The 23,481-nt window shown below is 34.4% G+C and overlaps 2 protein-coding genes and 1 non-coding gene across 3 annotated transcripts; 2 read left to right on the plus strand and 1 right to left on the minus strand.

Moving 5' to 3' along the window:
* Nucleotides 1-13,357: 13,357 nt before the first annotated feature.
* LOC133804514 (high mobility group B protein 9) lies at nt 13,358-15,948 on the minus strand. Its single transcript, XM_062242668.1, has 6 exons — nt 15,288-15,948; nt 14,974-15,052; nt 14,713-14,875; nt 14,501-14,602; nt 13,884-14,236; nt 13,358-13,801 (listed from the first exon to the last, which is right to left on the minus strand). The coding sequence occupies exons 1-6, from the start codon at nt 15,437-15,439 to the stop codon at nt 13,694-13,696; spliced, it is 957 nt and encodes a 318-aa protein (XP_062098652.1). The 5' UTR covers nt 15,440-15,948; the 3' UTR covers nt 13,358-13,693.
* A 2,342-nt stretch (nt 15,949-18,290) lies between these two features.
* Nucleotides 18,291-20,748, plus strand: LOC133804637 (pentatricopeptide repeat-containing protein At5g40410, mitochondrial). The gene has a single exon (XM_062242781.1). It carries the CDS (start codon nt 18,503-18,505, stop codon nt 20,429-20,431), a length of 1,929 nt encoding a protein of 642 aa, XP_062098765.1. The 5' UTR covers nt 18,291-18,502; the 3' UTR covers nt 20,432-20,748.
* Nucleotides 20,680-20,751, plus strand: TRNAP-UGG (transfer RNA proline (anticodon UGG)). Its single transcript has one exon. It is a non-coding gene; the product is annotated as a tRNA-Pro (tRNA).
* Nucleotides 20,752-23,481: the final 2,730 nt, after the last annotated feature.

Below are 23,481 nucleotides of genomic sequence, written 5' to 3' on the forward strand. Positions count from 1 at the left end.
CTATAAATAATACTCAACTCGTATCTCTGTTCACAATTTGAGAGAGAGCTTTCATTCAGCACATTTATTATATTCGAATTCGGTATTAGAGCTTTAGACGTCGACAATGGCTTCTCCTACTTCATCTTCTTCTACTCTGACTACTCTTATCGGTGGCTCTTCTGCTGCTACACTCCTGGTGAATTCTTCCTTCGCTTCATCTCTGAGCTATGTGATCTCGGTGAAGCTCAATCGAACTAACTACATTGTGTGGCAAACACAAGCAATTCCGGCGATCCGTGGCTATGATCTCAAAGGTTACGTCTTCGGCACCAAGACCACACCAGTCGAGATGGTGAAGATCACCGATGAGAAAGGCTAAACGCAGACAATCGAGAATCTTGTGTATTCTTTGTGGATCCGAGAAGACCAATTGTTGTTGAGTTGGCTCCTTTCATCCCTGTCGCCTCCGATCTTGTCGCAAGTGGTACGATGTCAATCGAGCAATACGATCTAGTTTGCGTTGGAGCAATTATTCTCGTCTTGATCCAAGATGCAGATAATGCAGCTAAAAACGCATCTTTAAACACTGAAAAAAGGTGTGATGACGATCTTGGAGTATGTTGCTCAACTGGAGAATGTCTCAGACACTCTTGCTCTTGCTGGCCACACGGTCTCTGAAGATGATCTCATCATGCATCTTCTCCAAGGCTTACCTGCAGAGTACGATGCTACCATATCTAGTACCCAAACCACTAGAGCTTTCAACCTTCAAGAGGTTCAGTCTCTCCTACTCAGTCAAGAAAATCGTTTGGAGATGTGGTCTACTGCTTAGACATTGCAGATCACTAACCCCTTAGCCAATTTTGCTCAGACAAATCAGCACTTCAAAGGAGGCAACACCAACAGAGGTCGTGGTTCTGGACGTGGCAATGGTGGTCGTTACAACAGCCGTGGTCGAGGTTCCAACTCAGGGTACTCAAAACCAATCTGTCAGACATGCTTCAAGGCAGTATACACCTCAGTTGTGTGTTGGTATCAGAACGAAGATGACAATCAGGAGGAGGCATCTTCGTCAGTTCATGCACCTCAGACCAAGGCTTCTTTCTTGGCCACTCCAGAGGTTGTGGCAGATCCAACTTAGTATGCTGATAGTGGAGCAACTAACCACATAACAACTAATGTACAGAATTTGAGGATCACCAATGACTACCAAGGACTTGACAAACTCATAGTTAGCAATGGTAAGCCAATTCCTATAACACACTGCTTCGACTACATTTAACTCTATAGTTAGCAGTAGGCCTTTACATTTAAGAAAAGTTTTGTGTACGTGTTCCTCATATAAAGAAGAATTTGATAAGTATTTCTAGACTCACCTCTAACAATATTGTTCTTGTGGAATTTCAATCCACAAACTGTTATGTGAAGGATCGAACAATCAAAGCTCTACTTCTGATATGAAGGCTTGAAGATGGAATGCAAACTACATCAACCAGTAACCTTCCAAAGTTCCTTGTTTCCAGGTTGTTCACATGTGTCAAACCAAAGCACAACCAATTGTAATAAAAGAAATTCACTGTGTCTTACATCTGTCAAAACCAATACTTGTATTTGGCATAGACGTTTAGGACATCCTACTGCTAAATTCTTAGGTCTATTGTCATCTCAGTTGTATGGATGTATCACAAATAAAATCAATAAAAGTGAATTTTGTCATTTTTGTCAATCAGGCAAAAGTCATTCGTTACCATTTCCTCTGTCACATACCAACAATACACAACCCTTACAGCCCATATGGGGGGTGAGTTTAGGCCCTTTGCATCTTTCTTAGCTGACCATGGTATTCAATTTAGAAAATCATGCCCTTATATTTGTTAGGAAAATATGTATTGCCTCAATGGAAATAGGTAAGATAATTACAACTCTAAACTAAATATTACAAATAAATATTATTGATTAAAAAGTGTTACAACTCTATGACAAAAATTACATGTAAATATAGAGAAAGAGGTAGAAGATGATAGAAATAAAAGATACAACTCTAAGACAAAAATATACAAATAAACTAGAAGTAGTAGAATGAAAGATATAGATGAGATTACAACTCTAAAACAAAAGATACATATAAAAGAGTAAATATAGAATAATAGAATAAATGAAAAGCAATAGAATAAAAGAACAAGAATAAGAACAATGAACTAAGAACTCTCACTCACACAGCCAAAGTGAAGAGTGTTGGGGATCACCAACTTGAACAAGGTTTGAAACCTTTGTTCAAAAGCTTATTTCCCCCTAACTCAAGCACTAAGGGATCTCTCACAGATATTGGAAATGCTTTTATGGAATAATCAAGCCTCAAGGTGAATCTAGCCAAGTGCTCTAATGGATAGAAATGTTGTGTCTTACAAGTAAGTTATAGGCTCCTATTTATAGAGTTTAGAGACACCCTTTGAATTTCAAATTTCACCAACCCCCATGGCTGTTACCAATGTTTAATTGTATTAATATGGAATTAAAAATGAGATTTGGGAGTTATTTGAGTTTTTTGAGCCGTTCAACAAAGATTGAAAAAATTGACAAATTGGTCAGTTATTGGCCTGTGGCCGCGGCCAGAGACATCAGTGGCTGCGGCCACTAGTCTCTGTTCCACAGGCCGCGGCCACCGACCAATTTCAGCACTTAAAAATGTGTTGCTTTTCCAAACGGTTCCAAACCCTCCCAAATGATTTTGTAACTCACAAAATACATTATTGGGGTTAAATTCTTATCTCTAACAGCCATTTCACATATGGCTTTATGAAATTCATCTCAATATAGTGTAACAACAAATTTACACAATAAAGGTTAATATTTGGAAGTTACAAATTTGTAACACCAAATATGTTATATTATTTGGATATATCTCAAATATCTAAATATTGTAACCTCTATTATATGTTACAATATGTAACACTCTTTGTCACATTTATTTAATCTAAAACATTATATTATAATATAATATTACATTATATTATATTATAAAATAATATAACATTCCTCCACTAGATTAAATAGTTATCTATTATAACACTTATTTAATCAATCATTATATTTTGAAATATAACATACCCCCCACTTGATTAAATAATAACTATCTCTTATAGGAGTCATTGCATTAATGCATAAAGCAAAATGTTTTTCAACTTGAACTTTAGTATAGTGTAATTATCACAAAATTTGTCGAAAATTTGGTTGCACTTTGGCATTGAACCATCTTTTCATGATAACAAATCGGTGATAACACACACACCTTTGCGATGTTCACTTGAGACCTCTATGTCTCGCTTTGCACCGTTAATGGTCATGTGCACTTTCCATTCATGGATGTTCTTGAGAATTCTCCCAATTCTCATGAGAGGCGGCACCACCCCTAGGTCCATATAGGTAGAATTCTTACAGTATTTTGTTACCAAAAATACTTGTCTTTATAAGACTGAATTCTATTAAAAAAACCTTTCGGTTTTAACCCTCCACTTGGTAACACACAAGTACTCAATATCTCAGATGGGACTTGTTTTGAGTACAACTAATATTCACTTGATTGACTTGTTGTTACCTATTGAACCTAACACTAGTTGAATAACTAGTGTTAAGATAGGTTACCATCAATCGTGAACCTCTTTAGGGAGTTTAAGTCCCAACCCTCGAGATGATGCAGCCACTAAATCCCTCGTTAGTGGCTTAGTGAAAGGATCTGCCAGATTTTCACTTGTTCTCACATAGGATATTGAGATGACTCATCTTTGAATCAATTTTCTTACATATCCATGTCTTAGAATAATGTGTCTAGACTTCCCATTATACACTCCGCTATATGCTCTAGCCAATGTTGCTTGGCTACCACAATGTATCAATATAGTAGATACATTATCTTTGATTAGGGGAATCTCTATCAACAGATCCCTTAACCATTCGGCCTCTTTGCCGCTAGCAGCTAGAGCTATGAACTCTGCTTCCATAGTGGAATGAGATATATAGGTTTGTTTCTTGGAACCCCAAGAAATTGCACCTCCACCAAGTGTAAATACCCAACCAGTTGTGGACAAGTTGTCCCCAAGATTGGATATCCAACTTGCATCTGTATATCCTTCTAAAATCGAAGGAAATTTGGAGTAGTGAAGGCTTAGTCATTTGGTTTTCTTGAGATAACCTAGGACTCTTCCAATTGCCTTCCAATGATCCACACTTGGATTACTTGTAAACCTACTAAGTTTACTTACCGCAAACCTATATTAGGTCTAGTACATTAGACTCCCTATAGCACTAGCGTACTCCAATTGAGCCACCGCTCTTCCTTCATTCTTCTCTAGTTTTACACTATGATCGAATGGAGTATTGACATTTTTAACCTTGAGATGGTTAAATTTGTTCAATACTTTCTCAACATAGTGGGTTTGCCCTAACACAAAACCCTCACTATGTTTCTTTACTTTGATACCAAGTATGGTGTCAATTTCTCCAAGATCTTTCATCTTGAAGGTTGATGATAGAAACATCTTCGTTTCTTCTATCCCTTTCATGCTATTACTTAGAATAAGCATGTCATCCACATATAAGCAAACGATGATCACATATCCCTTACAAGTTTTGGAATACAAACACTTGTCTCCATTATTATGTCTAAACCCATTAGACATGATGGCTTGATCAAATTTCTCATGCCATTGCTTAGGAGCTTGTTTCAATCCATATAAGGATTTTACAAGTCTACAAACTTTATGTTCATATTTTGGTAAGACAACCCTTCGGGTTGTTCCATATAGACCTCCTCATTGAGGTCACCATTAAGGAATGTCGTTTTGACATCCATTTGATGAACATACAAGTTGTGTATAGTAGCTAAAGCGAACAAAATTCTTATAGAAGTTGTTCTTGCAACAGGCGCATAAGTATCGAAATAATCGATGCCCTCTTTTTTGCCTAAACCATTTAGCTACTAATCTAGCTTTAAAGGTTTGGATAGTGCCGTCAGTGTGGTATTTTCTCCTAAATACCCACTTACACCCAATTGGCTTAGACCCCGGTGGGAGGTCTACCAATTCCCAAGTGTTATTGGAAATAATGGAATCCTTCTCATCATTGATGGCTTCTTTCCAAAATGCATTATCTCTCGATTGCATAGCTTCTCTATAAGTTTTAGGATCATCCTCAACGAGAAGTACAATAGGAATTTTCCTAATAACTTCCTCTCTATTTCCTTCTACCATGTAGAATGAAATTCGTTGAGAATCTATCTCATCCACTACTAGATTTTTATGATTTTTAAGCCTTTGACTTCTTCTAGGTTCAAAGGGTTGCTTTACATCCTTTTGAGAACTCTCCTCTTGAGAATCAACGTTGGATGTAGAAGCTTGAGAATTGTTCTCATATAACAAATTCTCCTTTAGAGATGTTGAAGCTTGAGAATTGTTGTCACATAACATATTCTCAAAGAATTCAACTTCTCTAAATTCAATCACAACATTAGACTCTAAGTATAATAGCCTATAAGCCTTACTATTGTTGGCATAACCAACAAAAACACACTTTATGGCTCTTGAACCTAACTTTGTTCTATTAGGTTTGTTTTTCTTGCAATATGCAAGACACCCCCACACTTTGAAGTACCATATGTTGGGTTTTCTCATTTCCATAACTCATATGGAGATATCTCATTTTTCTTCATCGGTATTCAATTAAGAATGTGACAAGCGGTTAAAAGCGCTTCACCCAATAAGTTGAAGTTCAACTTAGAAAACACCAACATAGAATTTATCATCTCTAGATAAGTCCTATTTTTCCTTTCGACAACACCATTGTATTGTGGTGTATAAGGTGCAGTGCACTTATGAATTATACAATTTTCTTCACAAAATGTATTGAATTCATTAGAGAAGTACTCTCCTCCTCTATCCCTTCTTAGCACCTTAATCTTTTTATTTAGTTGATTTTCAACTTCTAATTTATACAATTTAAAAGCATCAAAAGTTTCATCTTTATGCTTTAAAAGGAACACATAGGTATATCTACTGAAATCATCTATAAAAGTAAGAAAATACATTTTACCACCTCTAGTTAAAATATCATTTAATTCACAAAGATCACTATGGATTAAATCTAGTAAATTAGATGATCTTTCTACACTAGGAAATGGTTTCTTAATCATTTTTGCCTTAACACATGTTTCACATTTACCATAGTTTTTAATATTGCATGCAATCATACCACTTTTACTACTCTTTTCATGGTTGAAAAATCTATATGCGATAGTCTAAGATGCCACAAAAATAAAGAATCATACTCAACAATATAGGCGAAATTAGCATTTTTATTGATAACATTGAAAGTTACATCATTGGTGCACAATTTAACCATTCCCTCACAAGAGTACCCTTTTCTCAGAATACATTTGATTTGGTAAGTATAAGTTTACCGGACTCAAAAATGGCTTTAATGCCGAGCTTGCCAAGAAAATCACCACTTACCAAGTTTCTACTCATTTCGGGAACATAAAGTACATTCACTAATGTAACTTTCTTGCCAGAGGTGAAGTAGACTTCAATAGTACCTTTGCTAAGTACCTTGGATTTGCCCTCATTGCCCATTTGTATCTCATGGTTGCCCTTTGACTCTTCAAAGGTCTTGAACAATGATTTGTCATAGGTGACATGGACGGTGGTACATGTATCTGTTGGGGTTTTATGCCTTAATTAAAACTCAAATTCTTTGTAATCTCATTTTATTATCAATAAAAGAATAGAAATCATTTTTTGACTTGGTCAATCACTTTGCTCACATGTTTTATTTTCATGATTATTTGTTTAATATAAACTTCTATTAAATCCCGAGCATATAGCTAATCTTATTTATAGTGACGTAATCACAGTGGAATATAATATATGATTATATGTTCAAAAATAAGTTAGTCCTAAGATTAGTCAATGCACCAGATTTACACTGACTTGCCAATCTACGATATGATCTACTTACACATTACAGTGTTATGTTCTTTCCAGAACATTAGCAAAGTAGATAAGATCAGATGTATTTGTTACATCGGACAGGACCGATATTGACAGTTGATAAGATAAGTAAACATACCGTTTTTATCTATTCTAGTCATATCATATAGTTGACCATAGGTCAATTCAATCTCAATTCTGAGTGGTTAGTATTCTAACTGATTGTATTATTTGAGTTCTTTGACTTGTTCGTTACCAGCTTACCCTACGGACTAGCCCATACTTACATCTTGGGAACTCGGTAGTATAATTTAGTGGGAGTGTTAATCATAGATATGAACATCTATAGCTTCTGACGAAAAAGTGAAACGATGGTTTCCTTTTAGTTTGGTTCAAGGTGATAAATGATAGAGATCTCATTTCAGTAATTAAATTAGTTTACTGAAATATCATTTACAAGGAACTAAGTGTTTTAAGGATAAAATACAATGAGGGATAAAACAGTATTTTAGTCCTATCTCATTGTAGACCGTCTATAGATGATTGAGTGACAATTATGGTTGTAATAATGGATAATTAATAGCGTATCTATATTTGTTATAGAGCGTTCTATGAATTCAAGAGTGCAATTCCAAGTCTATAATGGAGTCACGAGGAATTAATAAGTTAGTAAATTTATTTGTTAGATTTATGATAACTTATTGGAGCTTGATTTCATAGGCCCATGGTCCCCATTGTATCTTGGATAAAATCATCTAGATAGTCTCAATTAATTGATTTAATTATCAATTAGAATTATCAAAGTTGACCAGGTCAATTTTGGATAGTTTCACAGAGTTGTGTAATTTTGAGAAGAAAAGAGAAATTATGGCAGATTTATTAATTAAGATAAATTGGTATCTAAATTAATAAATAAATTTAAATCAAGGTTCAAATTATAAATAATTAATTTGATAAAGGATTTAAATAATTATTTAATTAATTAAATCAATAGAAAATAATACAGGCATTGATTTTAAGTCCAATGGGCTTATAATCAAATGGGAAATTTCACGGGCCTATAGCCCATGATAATTTCGACCTAGGGCTTCAAAATGGCTGTTATTTTATTGATTTTTTAATTAAATTAAATGACCTAATTGAGTCTATAAAAGAAGTGCTTAGAGAGAAGATTTGAGAGACGACAGATAAGTCACAAGTCAGATTTTCTGATAGTTTTATATTCTCTCTAAATACATTGGAAGATCGTGAAGAAAATAGAAGATCGGTTCAATTTCTTGATAATACTCTGCGACAGAAAGGATACAAGAGTTAGAGAAACTGAATGAATGACTCTTAATTCCGCTACGTATACTGTAAGTATTATATTATTTATTTCTCTTTGAATTCAATTTTAGAAACATGTTTTAGGATATCTCGTATTAATTTGTTTAATATTAGATATACATGAAAATAAATAAAGATCTTGTATAAGCTTTTTCCAACAGTATCATACCACCACCCTTTCACCTCGCCTTGGACCGCATTCACCTCACTAAGGGTAGCAACTATGTTTTCCTCTTAAGTTGCGTTCACCTTAGGTCCTTGTTGGTCTTTTCTATGCCTACACTCTCTAGCATAGTGGCCCTTTTTCCCACACACAAAGCAAGGACCTTTCTCGCCCTTAAACTTGTTTGGGTTGGTTTTTGGACCCAAAGGTTTCTCGTTACCCTTTTTCCCTTTGTTTTTTGGGATGTTTTGGTTGTGACACCGCATTTGCTTTGGAAGTCTCTCCATTAGACCCATCCACAAGTTTATCCCTACATATCGATTCCTCTTCAATTCGAATATGCTTTTGGATCTCCTCCAAAGAATAATCCTCATTTTTATGAAGGTCTCTTTTCCTATAGCTCTTCCAGGTTGGTGGTAATTTAGCCACTATAGCACCAACTTGAAAGGCATCGGGAAGCTCAATCTTTAAAACTTTCAGTTTGTTAACAATTATTTGCAATTCATGAATTTAAGGAAGAATAGGTTTATCACAAAAAAATTTGAAATCGAAGTATTGAGATATCAAGAACTTTTTGGTACCTTCCTCTTCCGCCTTAAACTTTTTCTCAAGTGCATCCCATATCTCCTTGGCCGATTTGGTCTTGGTGTAGAGGTCATAGAGCCTATTGGATAGGGCGTTGAGGATATGACCCCTACAGAAGAGATTGTCCTCCTCCCTCTTCCTTCTTTTCTCCACCTCCTCGGGAGTGTCCTTGTCGGATGGCGTTGGGAGAGGTTCTAGAGTGGATTCTAGAATGTAGGCGATTTTGAGAGTGGTCAAAAGGAATCTCACCTTATCTTGCCACCTAGTGAAATTGGATCCATCAAACCTATCCAACCTCACTAGGTCTTGATTCATGATTTTGATGGTCTCACCTTCCATTGAAACAAACAAAGAAATAAGCTTTTGAATGTTAGGAAAATATGTATTGCCTCAATGGAAATAGGTAAGATAATTACAACTCTAAACTAAATATTACAAATAAATATTATTGATTAAAAAGTGTTACAACTCTATGACAAAAATTACATGTAAATATAGAGAAAGATGTAGAAGATGATAGATGATAGAAATAGAAGATACAACTCTAAGACAAAAATATACAAATAAACTAGAAGTAGTAGAATGAAAGATATAGATGAGATTACAACTCTAAAACAAAAGATACATATAAAAGAGTAAATATAGAATAATAGAATAAATGAAAAGCAATAGAATAAAAGAACAAGAATAAGAACAATGAACTAAGAACTCTCACTCACACAACCAAAGTGAAGAGTGTTGGGGATCACCAACTTGAACAAGGTTTGAAACCTTTGTCCAAAAGCTTATTTCCCCTTAACTCAAGCACTAAGGGATCTCTCACAGATATTGGAAATGCTTTCTGGAATAATCAAGCCTCAAGGTGTTTCTAGCCAAGTGCTCTAATGGATAAAAATGTTGTGTCTTACAAGTGAGCTATAGACTCTAATTTATAGAGTTTAGAGACACCCTTTGAATTTCAAATTCCACCAACCCCCATGGCTGTTACCAATATTTAATTGGATTAATATGGAATTAAAAATGAGATTTGAGAGTTATTTGGGTTTTTTGAGCCATTCAACAAAGATTGAAAAAATTGAAAAATTGGTCAGTTTTTGGCTTGTGGCTGCGGCCACTAGTCTCTGTCCCACAGGCCGCGGCCACCAACATTCAGTGGCCGCGGCCACCGACCAATTTCAGCACTTAAAAATGTGTTATTTTTCCAAACGGTTCCAAACCCTCCCAAATGATTTTGTAACTCCCAAAACACATTATTGGGGTTAAAATCATATCTCTAACAGCCATTTCACATACGACTTTATGAAATTCATCTCAATATTGTGTAACAACAAATTTACACAATAAAGGGTAATATTTGGAAGTTACAAATTTGTAACACCAAATATGTTACATTATTTAGATATATCTCATATATTTAAATATTGTAACGCTCTATTATATGTTACAATATGTGACACTCTTTGTCACATCTATTTAATCTAAAACATTATATTATAATATAATATAATATTACATTATATTATAAAATAATATAACAATATTCATCAACAAAATGGGAGATTGGAGAGAAAGAATAGGCATATTGTGGAGTCAGGCCTTTCAAACAACAGTCTATTTGATAAATAGACTACCCACTCCAGTTATCAATGGTCAGTGCCCATTTTATAGGTTGTTTAAGAAGCAACCAGACTATAGGTTTCTTACGCTGTTTGGCACACCATGTTATCCATGCCTAAGGCCATATAATTGATACAAACTTGAGTTTCGGTCATCCATGTGCTTGTTTTTGTTGGGTATAACAAAGATCATAAGAGCTATAGATGCTTGCATCCCTCTGGTCGGGTCTATATAACTAGAAATTGTGTCTTTGATGAACACACTTTTTCCTCCTAATCATACTCACACCAAAACAGACACCACAAATGCAAATCCCACCATTAAATTCACTCTGCCTACCACTCAACAAAAATGGTCAACTCCCACTTCTTCTACTAGTGTACAATCCATCTAGACTAGATTGGAAGTAACTCCACCATAACCAAGGACACCACCTGCTTCTCCCACACGCGGTGATGAGGAATCCTTGTGAGCTTCTACCAACACTATTCATGCTGATATAGCAGGCTTTGACACACCTTTGGAGGCTCAACAAGTCACCATTAGCAGCCCCGCTACTTTGATGCCCATTGCTATTGCTCGTATAGCGTGTCCTACACACTATCGACCTGCTGCTACCTCCACTGGTACCATGTAGACCAGAATACGAAAAGGTATTGTAAAACCAAAAGCTCTTGTGACTACAAAACATCCTTTGAGTGTAGAAGTTGGTCCCACTGAGCCCAACTCTGGTCAAGAAGCTCTTCGCAATCCAATATGGTTAGAGGCTATGCAAGTTAAGTATACCGCCCTCATGAAGAATCAGACTTGGTCCTTAGTGCCTCTTCCTCCTAATCAAGAAGCTTTGGTAATAAGTGGGTGTTCAAGACAAAGTTCAATCCGGATGGTACAATTCAAAAGTACAAGGCCCGTTTAGTGACCAAAGGGTTTCATCAGACCTCGGGTGTTAATTTTTATAAGACATATAGCCTAGTCATCAAGCCAACAACCATTTGTATTGTTCATACTGCTGCTATTCATTTTGGCTGGGATATCAAACAACTTGATGTGAATAACGCATTTCTGAATGGTTATTTGAAGGAAACAATCTTTATGGACCAACTTCAAGGTTTCGTTAGCAGGACAAATCCTCACTATGTTTGCAAGTTGAACAAAGCTCTCTACGAGCTTAAACAAGCTTCGTGAGCTTGGTTTGATAGGTTGCGGTCATCTTTGTTAGAGTGGGGTTTCAAAAATTCAAAATCTTATGTGTCTCTCTTTATATACAATCATCAATCTCAACTTTTGTTTCTTTTAGTCTATGTTGATGACTTACTGATCATAGGCACAACCTCAACATTAATTCAGCAGCTGGTTGATGATTTGAATGATACTTTTGCCTTGAAACAACTTGGTTCCATTCACTACTTCTTGGGGATTGAAGTCTATCGTGACTCTACTAGCTTGTATTTGTCTCAATCAAAGTATATTTCAGATCTTCTCACCCGAGTGAAGATGACTGGTGCAAAAGGATACTCAACTTCTGCTGCTCCTAGACACACCCTGTTTCGGAGTGAAGGGGAATTATTGGAGGAACCAGAACTATATCAAAGTACAATTGGAGCCCTGCAGTATTTGACCATCACTCGCCCAGATATAGCTTATATTGTGTCTAAGCTGAGTCAATTCTTGCAGACACCCACTGTGACTCATTGGCAGACGTGTAAGAGGGTTCTTAGGTATCTCAAACATACCATAACACATGGTATTAATTTCAAACCTAGTTCCACAAAGACACTCACGCTACAGGGCTTTACCGTTCCTGACTAGGCTAGCTGCCTAGATGATCGCAAGTCCACAGGAGGGTATTGCGTGTTTTTAGGCTCTTGCTTAGTTTCTTGGAGCTCGAAGAAGCAACATGTCATTGCACGGTCGAGCACTAAGTTAGAATACCGAGCCTTAGAAAATGCAGCAGCTGAAGTGCCCTGGCGTCGAGCTTTGTTGAAAGAGATGTACATACAAATTCAGCAGCCTCCTGTGATTTGGTGTGACAACATTGGTGTTGTCTCGTTAACTGCCAATCCTGTGTACCATGCCTGGACAAAGCACGTTGAAATAGATGTGCACTTTGTGAAGGATATGGTACTGTGTAAGGAATTGGGTGTTCGATATATGCCAACTCAAGATCAAGTTGATGATGTACTTACAAAGGGTCTGAGTGTTGACAGGTTCCTTAAGTTTAGGGACAAGCTCAAGGTTGTAAAGTCTCCCTTTTGCTTGAGGGGGAATGTTGAGTGAGTTAGTTGAATGTGTTAGGATTCTATTAGAGTTGTTAGTGTAACTACCAAGATGTTCAGGGCATTGTTAGAACACAGCTGTACTCGGCCCTTATATGACTTCTTCTATAAATAATACTCAGTCCTTCTCTCTGTTCACGATCTGAGAGAGAGCTTTCATTCATTCAGCTCAGTTTTTATATTCAAATTTTGTACATTAAAAGAGGAAGAAGCACCGTTTCTTTCATTGGCCTTAACTAGCGTGCTAACCTAATGATACTAGTGTTTAATGTTCTGTATATTTATTTGATATACCAAAACCAAAAATTTTGCGTCTGTCTTTGATATAATCAAGGTCTTTTACTCCAAAATCAAAAGCTTAATGACTCTAAATCATCATGATGATGTCCTTAGCTCATAGCTATCCAAGTAAAAAATGAAACCACAAAAAAAAAAGATGTAATGATGTTATTTACAGGTGAAAAAAGAGTAATAAAGTTGTCTTTATCTTTTTTATATAGACCATATTCATCTCCTCCAACTAAACACAACCACCAAATTCAAAGGATCCATCTCATCTACTAGGGACCTTCCATTGACTAAACTGCATAATGAAAACTTCGAAACCCCAAAAAGGATTTGGTTAAGTAAGTGCCCTTTGGAATTGAGCTTTGATTTTACCAAGTTAGAACCTCTACTACCAAAAGTGTACATCTCAAAACAGAGTAGTCCATATATTCTTTATATGAATTCTCTTTTATACAGTTCAAGACCTACACTACACATCAAATATTCTCTTCCATTGTCTGCTGCCTCAGTTTCATGCTCTCTTTATATTCTTTCAACTCCCTCCTGTATCTTTCTTTGTCTTTCAACCCAATATTCTGATAAACCTACACATCAACAACAAGCAGCAAAACAGTAAATAATAATAATAATAAGCTTTCTAAATGGTACAAACAAACATGTCATTACCGTCCTCTCTTCTGGGCTGAGATTGGTCCAAGACTCCCCAATCATCTTAGTGAACTCACGCTCTCTGTTTGGGTAGAGGGATTTGAGCTTGTAATGCTTTTCAGCGAAGAAGAAGTTGTATCCACTCCTATTGGGTTTTGGATAATTGGGGTCTCCTCTTCTTTTACTCTTCCTTCTACGACGAGAATGGCGAGGTTTCCCGGTGTAAGGTACTATGGCATTGTTTGGATCAGCAACTGGGCTAGCAGAGCCTTCTTCTTCTGGATGATACAGTACTCCAGTCAGTACCTCCGACCCCAGCTTCACAGTCACCAAATAACCACAGTCAAATTTTCCATCAATAGTTCCTATACCTGAAAAAACACAAGCCAATAATCTTACATTATTAATATCAGGCCTTTGGATATCTTAGTTTTTTACGTACTTAGATTTAGATGAGTGGACCCCTTAACTAGAACAGAACAGCAAACACAACAAAAAGTTGGATGATATCAAGCATGCTATGATGAAAATAACAACACTCACAAAAAGGCTTTTGACTAGACACTAGCATGGACCTATCTATATAAATACAAATGTGTATGTATGTTTTATGCATATATGAAGTGTTCTTTTACCTTCTATATCCTGGTTTAAGGGAAAATCGTTCATGGGTTTGGGAGAGTATTGCACTATAGCCAATTCTGATTTGCAGGGGCGGGTGCAGACGGGAAATGTAACTGCAAAGCAAGAATAATAATAAGAAGTAGAAAATGAAAGACTTTTTCTTTCTTTCTTTCTTTTTAATGAAAGGAGAGCAAGTTAAGAACAAACAATAGTGAAAATTTACCTGAAGGGCTGCACAGAGAACCTTGCATGTTAAAGAAGTGAACTTGTTCATAGTGATAAAGAAGACTTATGTAGTGTTTTCTTAACACAAAAGAAGCACTTGTTGTTGTTGGAGAGAACATGAATATAGTACCCACTTCCCTCCATTTCTTCTCTGCTACAACCTACATAAACAAAATTTTGTTTTTCTAATTTAGAACAGAGACTTAGTAGTATTCTTATTCTTACTATATTAGTTAAAAGTTGGGGAGCCATGACAAACCTTCTCAAAACCACCTCTTCTTGTTACCTCAACGTATAATATATGCAAATCCAGCTCTTTCCCTCCAATCACAGGAATCCTTCAAATAATTGCAAAAATTAATAAAGAAAGATATAACTTAACAACAGAACAGTAAAAAAAAAACCCAACATCACAAAAAAAAAAAAAGAATCTTTGTACCACACTATCTATGAAAAGTACCATCCTATACCATTTGAGAGTTCTAAGCTACATAGTATTATTAAAATAGTGGGAAAATCCCAAAAATAAAGATAGATTAGAAAAAGAAGGAAAAAGATGAAGCTTTTTCTCACATAAACTTGGTATTCATCAGAAAATGAAAACGCCTTAGAGTATCCCAAAACACAATAGGGTCGTTAGCAACATCCTCATGGGAAGCAAGTGGCGCGGGATAGTTCATATCCTGCACACCATTCCAGCCCTTGTTGGTATCCACCGGCGACATGGTTTTTTTTCCGGTGGCCGGAGATTACATTAAGAGAAAAACCAAACAAACCCAAAAGACTAAAAATGAAATATTAATAAAGTGTAATAATAATAACGAAAGGGAAGTACATGTATATGAATGTGAATATATGATATGGCCTAGTTCCAAAGATAGGACAGTAATTAAAGAAGAGGAGTAAATTTTAGTCTGACCAAAGCTGAGAACAAAAGAAATAGGGATTGGACGCGTGGGATGTAACGGTCAATACATAATTAACTTTTTCTGCAAAAACTTTTAAATCTATATACTGAGTACTGAAAATACTGACCCCCCTCAAAGCCAAGAAAGTCCTAATAATAATGCTTTATTAGCACAAGTCCTCCTCATAGTAATTAATTATACACCCCAACACAGTCTACACTCTTTTCCTTTGGCGTGTCACACTGACATTTTTCTTTTGTAATCTCTGAGTTTTGAGCTTGGTTCTCTACTATTACTAATAATAATAATAATAATAATAATATCACTTACTCACTCACTCTTGTCTCTTTCTTTCTATCCTTACTAAATGAAACTTTCTTCTTCTTCTTGTTCTTTTCTTATTTATGAGTCTCTAAAAAGTCTCTCTGAAACAAATCTTTAGCGTACATCTGCAAGTAGATATCTGATATTATAGGTCTTTTGGGACTTGGAATCCTGTGCATGCGAGTGTATGTTTTAGCGTTAGCTTAAACCTATCATCATTGACTATTCGAACCGTTGACTTGGTGAGACTTGTTTTGTCGTTTAGTGTGTTGATTGTGGTGCGGGGCCCTTCTTTTTATCCGATGAAAACTCCCATGACGTGTTTCGTCCTTCCATATGTAACCCTTACTTGGTGGTTTAAGATTGCTGACTTGGAATATCCTTTTTCTTTTTCCGATAAACCTAAATAAATAAAACTTTATTTTAAATCAAATTTTAGAGAATAGCTAAGGTGATGTCTAAACACTACAAGAGGGGTATATCGCTATTGTTAAAATTTAATATCGAGTTTTATATATTTTAATTTAATAATTATTATAAAGCACCGTTAACTAATTATAGGGTGTTACATCTTATGGTGTTAGACACATTAATACTCAAAATAACAACATTCTAAATTTTAGATGATAGCTTAAATGAAAATATAGGTATATCAACAATTCTATATATGTAGGCGAAATTGATATATAGATTGAACATATACAAAGAGAGGATCGAATATTATATACCTCCAGTCATTGCAATTGATAATCTCGATCTACTTTTAGATCTACAAAAGAAACAGAAACAAAAATTAGAACAAGTACACAAGCTTTCAAGCTCTCACTAACTCTTTTAGATGAATTTACTGAAAATCAGAAAATGAGCAGTGAGCTTAGGACTGATGCTCTATATTTATAGAGTGAGACCTACCATCAGAGTCTCTGTCACAGATTGAAATATTCTCTCAATCAGTTGAGATATGCAAAATCGGGTAACAAACAAAATCAGATACCAAATAATATTGACAATTAATTATAATATTTAGTCAATAAATAAAATATTAACTTTGATATATTAAATCAATTAGTTATAATAAATTAATTTTATATACCATATAAATAAACATTTAACATTAAGTTTATTTAAATATATTCCAGAGGTAGGAGATTAATATCATTTGGAGTTGAGTAATGAGATTTAACATCTTAACGTGACTATCAGTTTGCTCGGAATTTTAAGAAGAAAAGTGAGAAAAAAGAGTCCATGAGTTAACAGTACTATTTTTTTTACCAAAGTACAAAATATAAGATTATGTGAAAACGAAAGTACAAACTCGTATTAAAATTAAAAGAAGATGAACTACTTTGATTTAACATTTTCTCATAGAAAAAAAGATTGCTATCATAAAAATATATATTCCACTTATTTTTACATTCTCATAATTTATTATTTATTCATATATTTTATTAATAGGGTGTTGGACACCACAGGGTGACTTATAAAAATGCTCTTTTCTTAATATATTTTTATAAATATATGTGGGAGTAAAGGCTGCTATGATAATGAGTAAAATGAAAATTAATATTATGAGGTTGTCAATTTTTGCAATATATATCCTTATCTAGTTTAAAAAAACACTAAAAATATTTGCTTTGTTGATTATTTTCTACAAATTTTGTCCTTGCACTCCAAATAATGAATTTGATTGTAAACTTGTTTGAGATGTTTCTTCCAAATTTAAAGCAAAATCAAAATTTTAACCTATCAACAAAAAAATAATAATAATAATAATAATACTAATTAAATCCAAAATAGTTATTAGTAACCAATGATGTTGTGTTGAGTTGGTACGTTTCAACCCATATTGACAAACTTGAATAAACGAATGGACATAGTTTCTTTGTTCCATATACATATATTTATATTTAAAATTTATGTGTTATTTTATTTAATGAATTAATGTAAAACAACGTCGTTTCAAATTACTAATTGTTTGGTGCCAATGAAAAGAATCATCACAAATTTAAGCTCTAAATATATAATAAGCTCAGCAACAAAAGCTTCTAGCTTGAGCTAAAACTCTTCATTACTCATGGTTTTTCCTAGGAACAACTAGTCAAAATAATTATTCCAAGTGGTCAATTGATAAAAATCTTAAACGGTCGAGAAAAATTTATTGGTAATTTTAAAAAATTCAACAAAATTGTTGTAAAATTGTAAACTTAAGAAAACATTGTTAGAATTGAATATTTAGCTCCCATATTAACGAGCCCAAAATGGGCTAGATATACCAAGCCCAAGAAGGAATTAAAGTGGGCCATTGCTACGTCAAAAGTCCATACAAAGTGTACATTTTCCCGCGTCGATGCTATTACTTTACCAAAAGAAGCATCGAACATGGTCGAGTTCTCTCACCATTGATGGAAGAACATGGTTATGTATTATCAGAGTCGGTAAGTGTGTACTCCCTACTTCGTATTTGACTTCAAAGCTCTGGATGGTTCTTTTAGCTAACTCAAAACGAACAAGGTATTCTCAAAATTGTTTGGATTGGTCTTTCAATGATGGGAAATTATGACTCTACCTTCTTCATCATGCCAGTTAATCCCTTTCTCCTATTTGTGCGTCAAAACCAAGACTTTCATACGTTTCCAATGCCGTCAATACCCAGTATTTTCAGCTCCTTACAAATTCTTTTCCATGAAAAGATTTCACAGTGCCTTTATCCAACAGTCTTCTCTTCAATGCAACCCACGGTCAAGTCCGGAAACTATCGTCTCAGCTCTGATTCTTGCTGTAAACTCCTGTTATTCCGTCTCCTATTGTCATTCCATTCATGCCCATGTTATCAAATCTGTTGACTATAGTGATGGGTTTATTGGTGATCGACTGGTGTCTTGTTATACGAAATTGGGATGTGCTGATAATGCGCAACAGTTGTTTGATGAAATGCCCAACAAGGATTTGGTCTCCTGGAACAATTTGATTACTGGGTTTGCAAGAAAAGGTCTGGTTGATAAGTGCACAACTGCATTTTTCAGAATGAAGTTTGAATTGGATATGGAACCCAATGAGGTTACGCTTATTGCCTTTATCTCAGCTTGTATTGATTATGGTGCTGTTGATGTGGGAAAGTACATTCATGGGATTGCGCTTAAATTGGGTTTGTTATTGGAAGTGAAAGTTGTTAATTCTCTTATTAACATGTACGGAAAGTTTGGTTCTCCAGACGTTGCTTGTCAATTGTTTGAGGCAATGCCGGTACAGAATTTTGTGTCATGGAATTTGATGGTTTCAGTTCCTTCGCAAAATGGTTTTCCAGAGGTTGGAATTGGTAACTTTAATATGATGCGAAGGACTGGACTTAGGCCTGATGATGGCACTATGGTAGCGTTGCTTCAAGCTTGTGGAAATTTAGGGGTAGGAAAACTAGCAGAGGCAGTTCATGGTTTAATCGTTAACTGTGGCCTCAATGCAAATGTAACTGTTGCAACTTCACTTTTGGATTTGTATGCAAAGCTAGGGAGGTTAAAGGATTCACGTAAGGCTTTTGGAGAGCTAATTGATCCTGATAGAGTTTCTTGGACTGCCATGCTGGCAGGCTATGCTGTGCATGGCCATGGAAAAGAAGCTGTGGAGTTATTTGAGTGCATGCTTATGAAAGGCATGGAGCCTGATCATGTTACGTTTGTTCATTTGCTGAATGCTTGTAGCCATTCAGGGCTTGTCAATGAAGGGAAAAACTACTTCAAGATTATGTCTCAAGTATACGGAATTCAGCCCAGATTGGATCACTATTCATGCATGGTTGATCTTCTTGGTCGCTCTGGACTTCTAAATGATGCTTATGAGCTTATTACAAGTATGTCAATGGAGCCAAATTCTGGTGTTTGGGGGGCTTTATTTGGAGCTTGTAGAGTCTATGGTAACATTGAACTTGGGAAAGAAGTTGCCGAGCGGTTGTTTGATTTGGAGCCCTCAGATTCCAGAAACTATATAATGTTATCGAATATGTACTCTGCAGCTGGCTTATGGAAGGATGCTTCAAAGGTCAGGGCTTTGATGAAGGATAGAGGTCTCATCAGAAACCCCAAACCAGGGTGCAGTTATATAGAACATGAAAACAAAATTTATAGCTTCGTGGCAGATGATCAATCTCACCCCGAATCAGAGAAGATACATAAGAAATTGGAAGAATTGATTCAAAAGATCAGGAAGGCTGGATTTGTGTCTAAAACAGAGTATGTTCTACATGATGTTGAAGAGGAAGTGAAAGAAGAGATGATCAGCAAGCACAGTGAAAAGTTAGCCATTGCCTTTGGGATTTTGGTAACTCATGTTGGCATGCCAATAATCATAACAAAGAACCTTAGAATTTGCGGTGACTGTCATGGCACTGCCAAGTTCATATCACTCGTCGAAAAGAGAGCCATTATAATTAGAGATGCTAAGCGGTTTCACCACTTTGCTGATGGATCGTGTTCTTGTGGAGATTTTTGGTAATCATGTGGATCCATTCAATTATATTCATGTTTCAGGATATTTTTTTATACGGTTGTTATGTAGAAAATGGATATTTTCACATGAAATCAGGGGAGCATCAATCTATGGTTAGTCTTTATAAATATCTATTATTAGTCCTCACTCATAAGGAGACATGAGAAACAATACAAAAATTTCTTTATATATTTTATTGTTTATTCTCTCAAAAACTTAATAGTTTTATTTAAACGTACCTTATTGATCAATGTGGGCATTTGGTCTAGTGGTATGATTCTCGCTTTGGGTGCGAGAGGTCCCGAGTTCGATTCTCGGAATGCCCCTTTCTCAATCTCCTTAGTTTTGGCTCATTAAACTTCTCAATTTCTTTATTAAAGTGTATTTCCTACATAAATATTATCCTTTAATCATGTCCATAGGATAAGAGTACCTAGGTAGAGTTTCTTAATATTAATCACCCATATGAGATATTTGGAACGAGTTAAACACAAACGTCTTAGCCATAAAATTAAATTTATAGCTAGATTTAACATTTTCACCAAACCAAACACTATCAAGTATTCTTAATGTGATGTCTATTATTAGGAAAAAAAATATTTAGAACCAATTCAAACAAACATTAAAAATATTTTTTTTTTTATAAAGTATTGCCACGTAAGACATTATTGATAAGTATTGGAAAAATTTTCTTTTACTCAACCCAATAAATCTCATATTTTTGTGTCTGTTTATCAAGAACTTAATGTTGCTTGTTTGTATGTATATAATTATAATTGGAAGTTTATAAAGCGTAAAAGCAAACCACTTTGGATAGGGCATTGACATTTATGTGGCTCTCTTGGACAGCCGTTGTAAATATATACATTAATATCGGTTACTTAAATCAATTATATAGATATAGGTAGATAGATAATATCTGGTGAACGGTTGAACCTCCTCAACATCTAGAGTTATCTCTACAATATTCAATATAAGCTTTCTCTCACTCTTATTCTTTTTTACAACAATATATGCATATTCCTCTTAGTATATGGTCCCCACTCACCATCACAGTACAGTACAGCATTAAATTTGTTTGGATTTCTTGATAACAAGCTAAATAAATGTGAAGATGAAAGACAATCATGTATATCTAATTTTTTCCCTTTAATAAATGTGAGATGAAAGATTAGTGAATAAATTCAACCACAAGACCAATTATCTTGCCTTCTATGTTTTTATTATTTGAAGGGAAAATATTAATTTGGTCCATGTGTTTTTCCTGAATACACGATCAACTATTGTGTTTTGTTAAATAACAATTCAGGCCATATGCGTTTACAAAATTGATCAAAATAATACCTTACACTCAATTTTAGTTAAAATAATTTCAATTTTAAGATCAATTTTCAGGTCGTTAGTGATGTGATGGATTCAGAGAAGCAGAGAAAGTTGTCGAGGAGCTGAGAATGAATAATTATATTTGAATTTTTTTTACCAAAATTGGATATAAGGTATCATTTTGATCCATTTTGTAAAACACAGGGTTCAAATTGTCATTTAACAAAACATAAGGGCCGATCGCATATTTAGAAAAAACACAGAGATCAAACTGGTATTTTCCTTTATTTTAACTTTCTGCGTATTATATTCTTTTTTTGTACGATCTCCTATGTTTGGTAGAAGAAAAAATGAAAGGGAAATTTTTTTAAAGAGAAGAAAAAAAAGTTGTTAGGTTGGGAAGAAAAGTTAATGGAAAAGAAAAAAATAATTATACAAAAAAATATATATTAGTAGGTCCTAACAACATTTTTCTCTCTCAAATTGGATAAAAGAGCATAAAAAAGAATGCAAAAGAGAATTTTAAAAACTTAAGTTTTTGTCATTCAAGCATTTAAATATCTAAGATTTTTTTTGACAAAAATAATACCTAACTTCAACAATGCCATACTCTGAAAGTACCTGACGTTAACTTTTTCGTTAATTGATAATGTGATATTGATGGCTAAAATACCTAAATTTTTGTCAATGAAGCACTTAAATAATTAATTTTTTTACGGAAAAAATATATAACTTCAACAATTTCGTAAGCGGTAAGTACATGACGTTAAATTTTCTATTAAATTTAGCACATGCACCATGTTAGCATAGTATTGGTTAAAATTAATAAATTTTTATTTATTATTTAAAAATTAATTAAACACTTAAAGAAAGTATAAATAAAAAAATACTAATTTTAATCGAAATAATATAAATAAAAGCTTAATATATATATATATATATATAAATTCAAATTTGAGTTGGCTAAGATGATGAACAATGGTGGTAATGGTGTTAGTAAAAAATAACATTGTTGAGGAAGATGAACTGTGGTTGTCTATAAAGATGAACAGTGGTTGGTGTGGTGTTATTTAATTTTTGTTAACTTTGTATTAAATTTCAATAAATTATCTATTAAGCTTTTATTTATATTATTTTAATTAAAATTAGGGTTTTTAATTTTGTATATTTTAAATTAAATTTTGTTCAAGCTTTTTTTCAAGTGTTTTTTACATTAAAAAAAAACTTAAGTATTTAAAAGCTTGAATGACAACAACTTAAGTATTTTAGACGTGAATATCTCATTTAATTACTATCGCATCAATAATTAACAGAAAATTTAACGTCAAGTGTTTACGAAATACGAAATTGTTAAAGTTGGATATTTTTTTCATAAAAAAAATTAGATGTTTAAGTGCTTAAATGAATGTAACTTCTCCTTTGATTTAATTATTTTAGCTGACAATATCTCTAATATCTATGTACTGAAAAACATTTTTGCTTAGTTTATTGTTGATGGAAAAACACAATTAACAAATACTATCTCACTGCTGGCAGCAATGTCAAGAGCTTAGCAATGAAACCTTACCTTATTATTGCAACAATGAATAATTCATTGATAAAAATTATAGTGTAATACATCATGAATAAAAGGATGGTACTTTTCTATCTAAGCAAGTTCATCGTGTGTGTGCGGCTAATTCATGAGCATGTTTATCAGTCAAACGACATATATGGATAGATTAAGAACACTC

Source organism: Humulus lupulus, chromosome X, assembly GCF_963169125.1.
Source record: "Humulus lupulus chromosome X, drHumLupu1.1, whole genome shotgun sequence".
Taxonomy (NCBI): Eukaryota; Viridiplantae; Streptophyta; class Magnoliopsida; order Rosales; family Cannabaceae; genus Humulus; species Humulus lupulus.

Coding starts and splice junctions, on each gene's coding strand:
- LOC133804514 (XM_062242668.1), bottom strand. CDS start 15,439: ATGTCGCCGGTGGATACCAACAAGGGCTGGAATGGTGTGCAGGATATG. Junction 14,237..14,500: donor CTTAAACCAGGATATAGAAG/GTAAAAGAACAC, acceptor GTGTTTTTTCAG/GTATAGGAACTATTGATGGA. Junction 13,802..13,883: donor TCAGCCCAGAAGAGAGGACG/GTAATGACATGT, acceptor GTTGATGTGTAG/GTTTATCAGAATATTGGGTT.
- LOC133804637 (XM_062242781.1), top strand. CDS start 18,503: ATGACTCTACCTTCTTCATCATGCCAGTTAATCCCTTTCTCCTATTTG.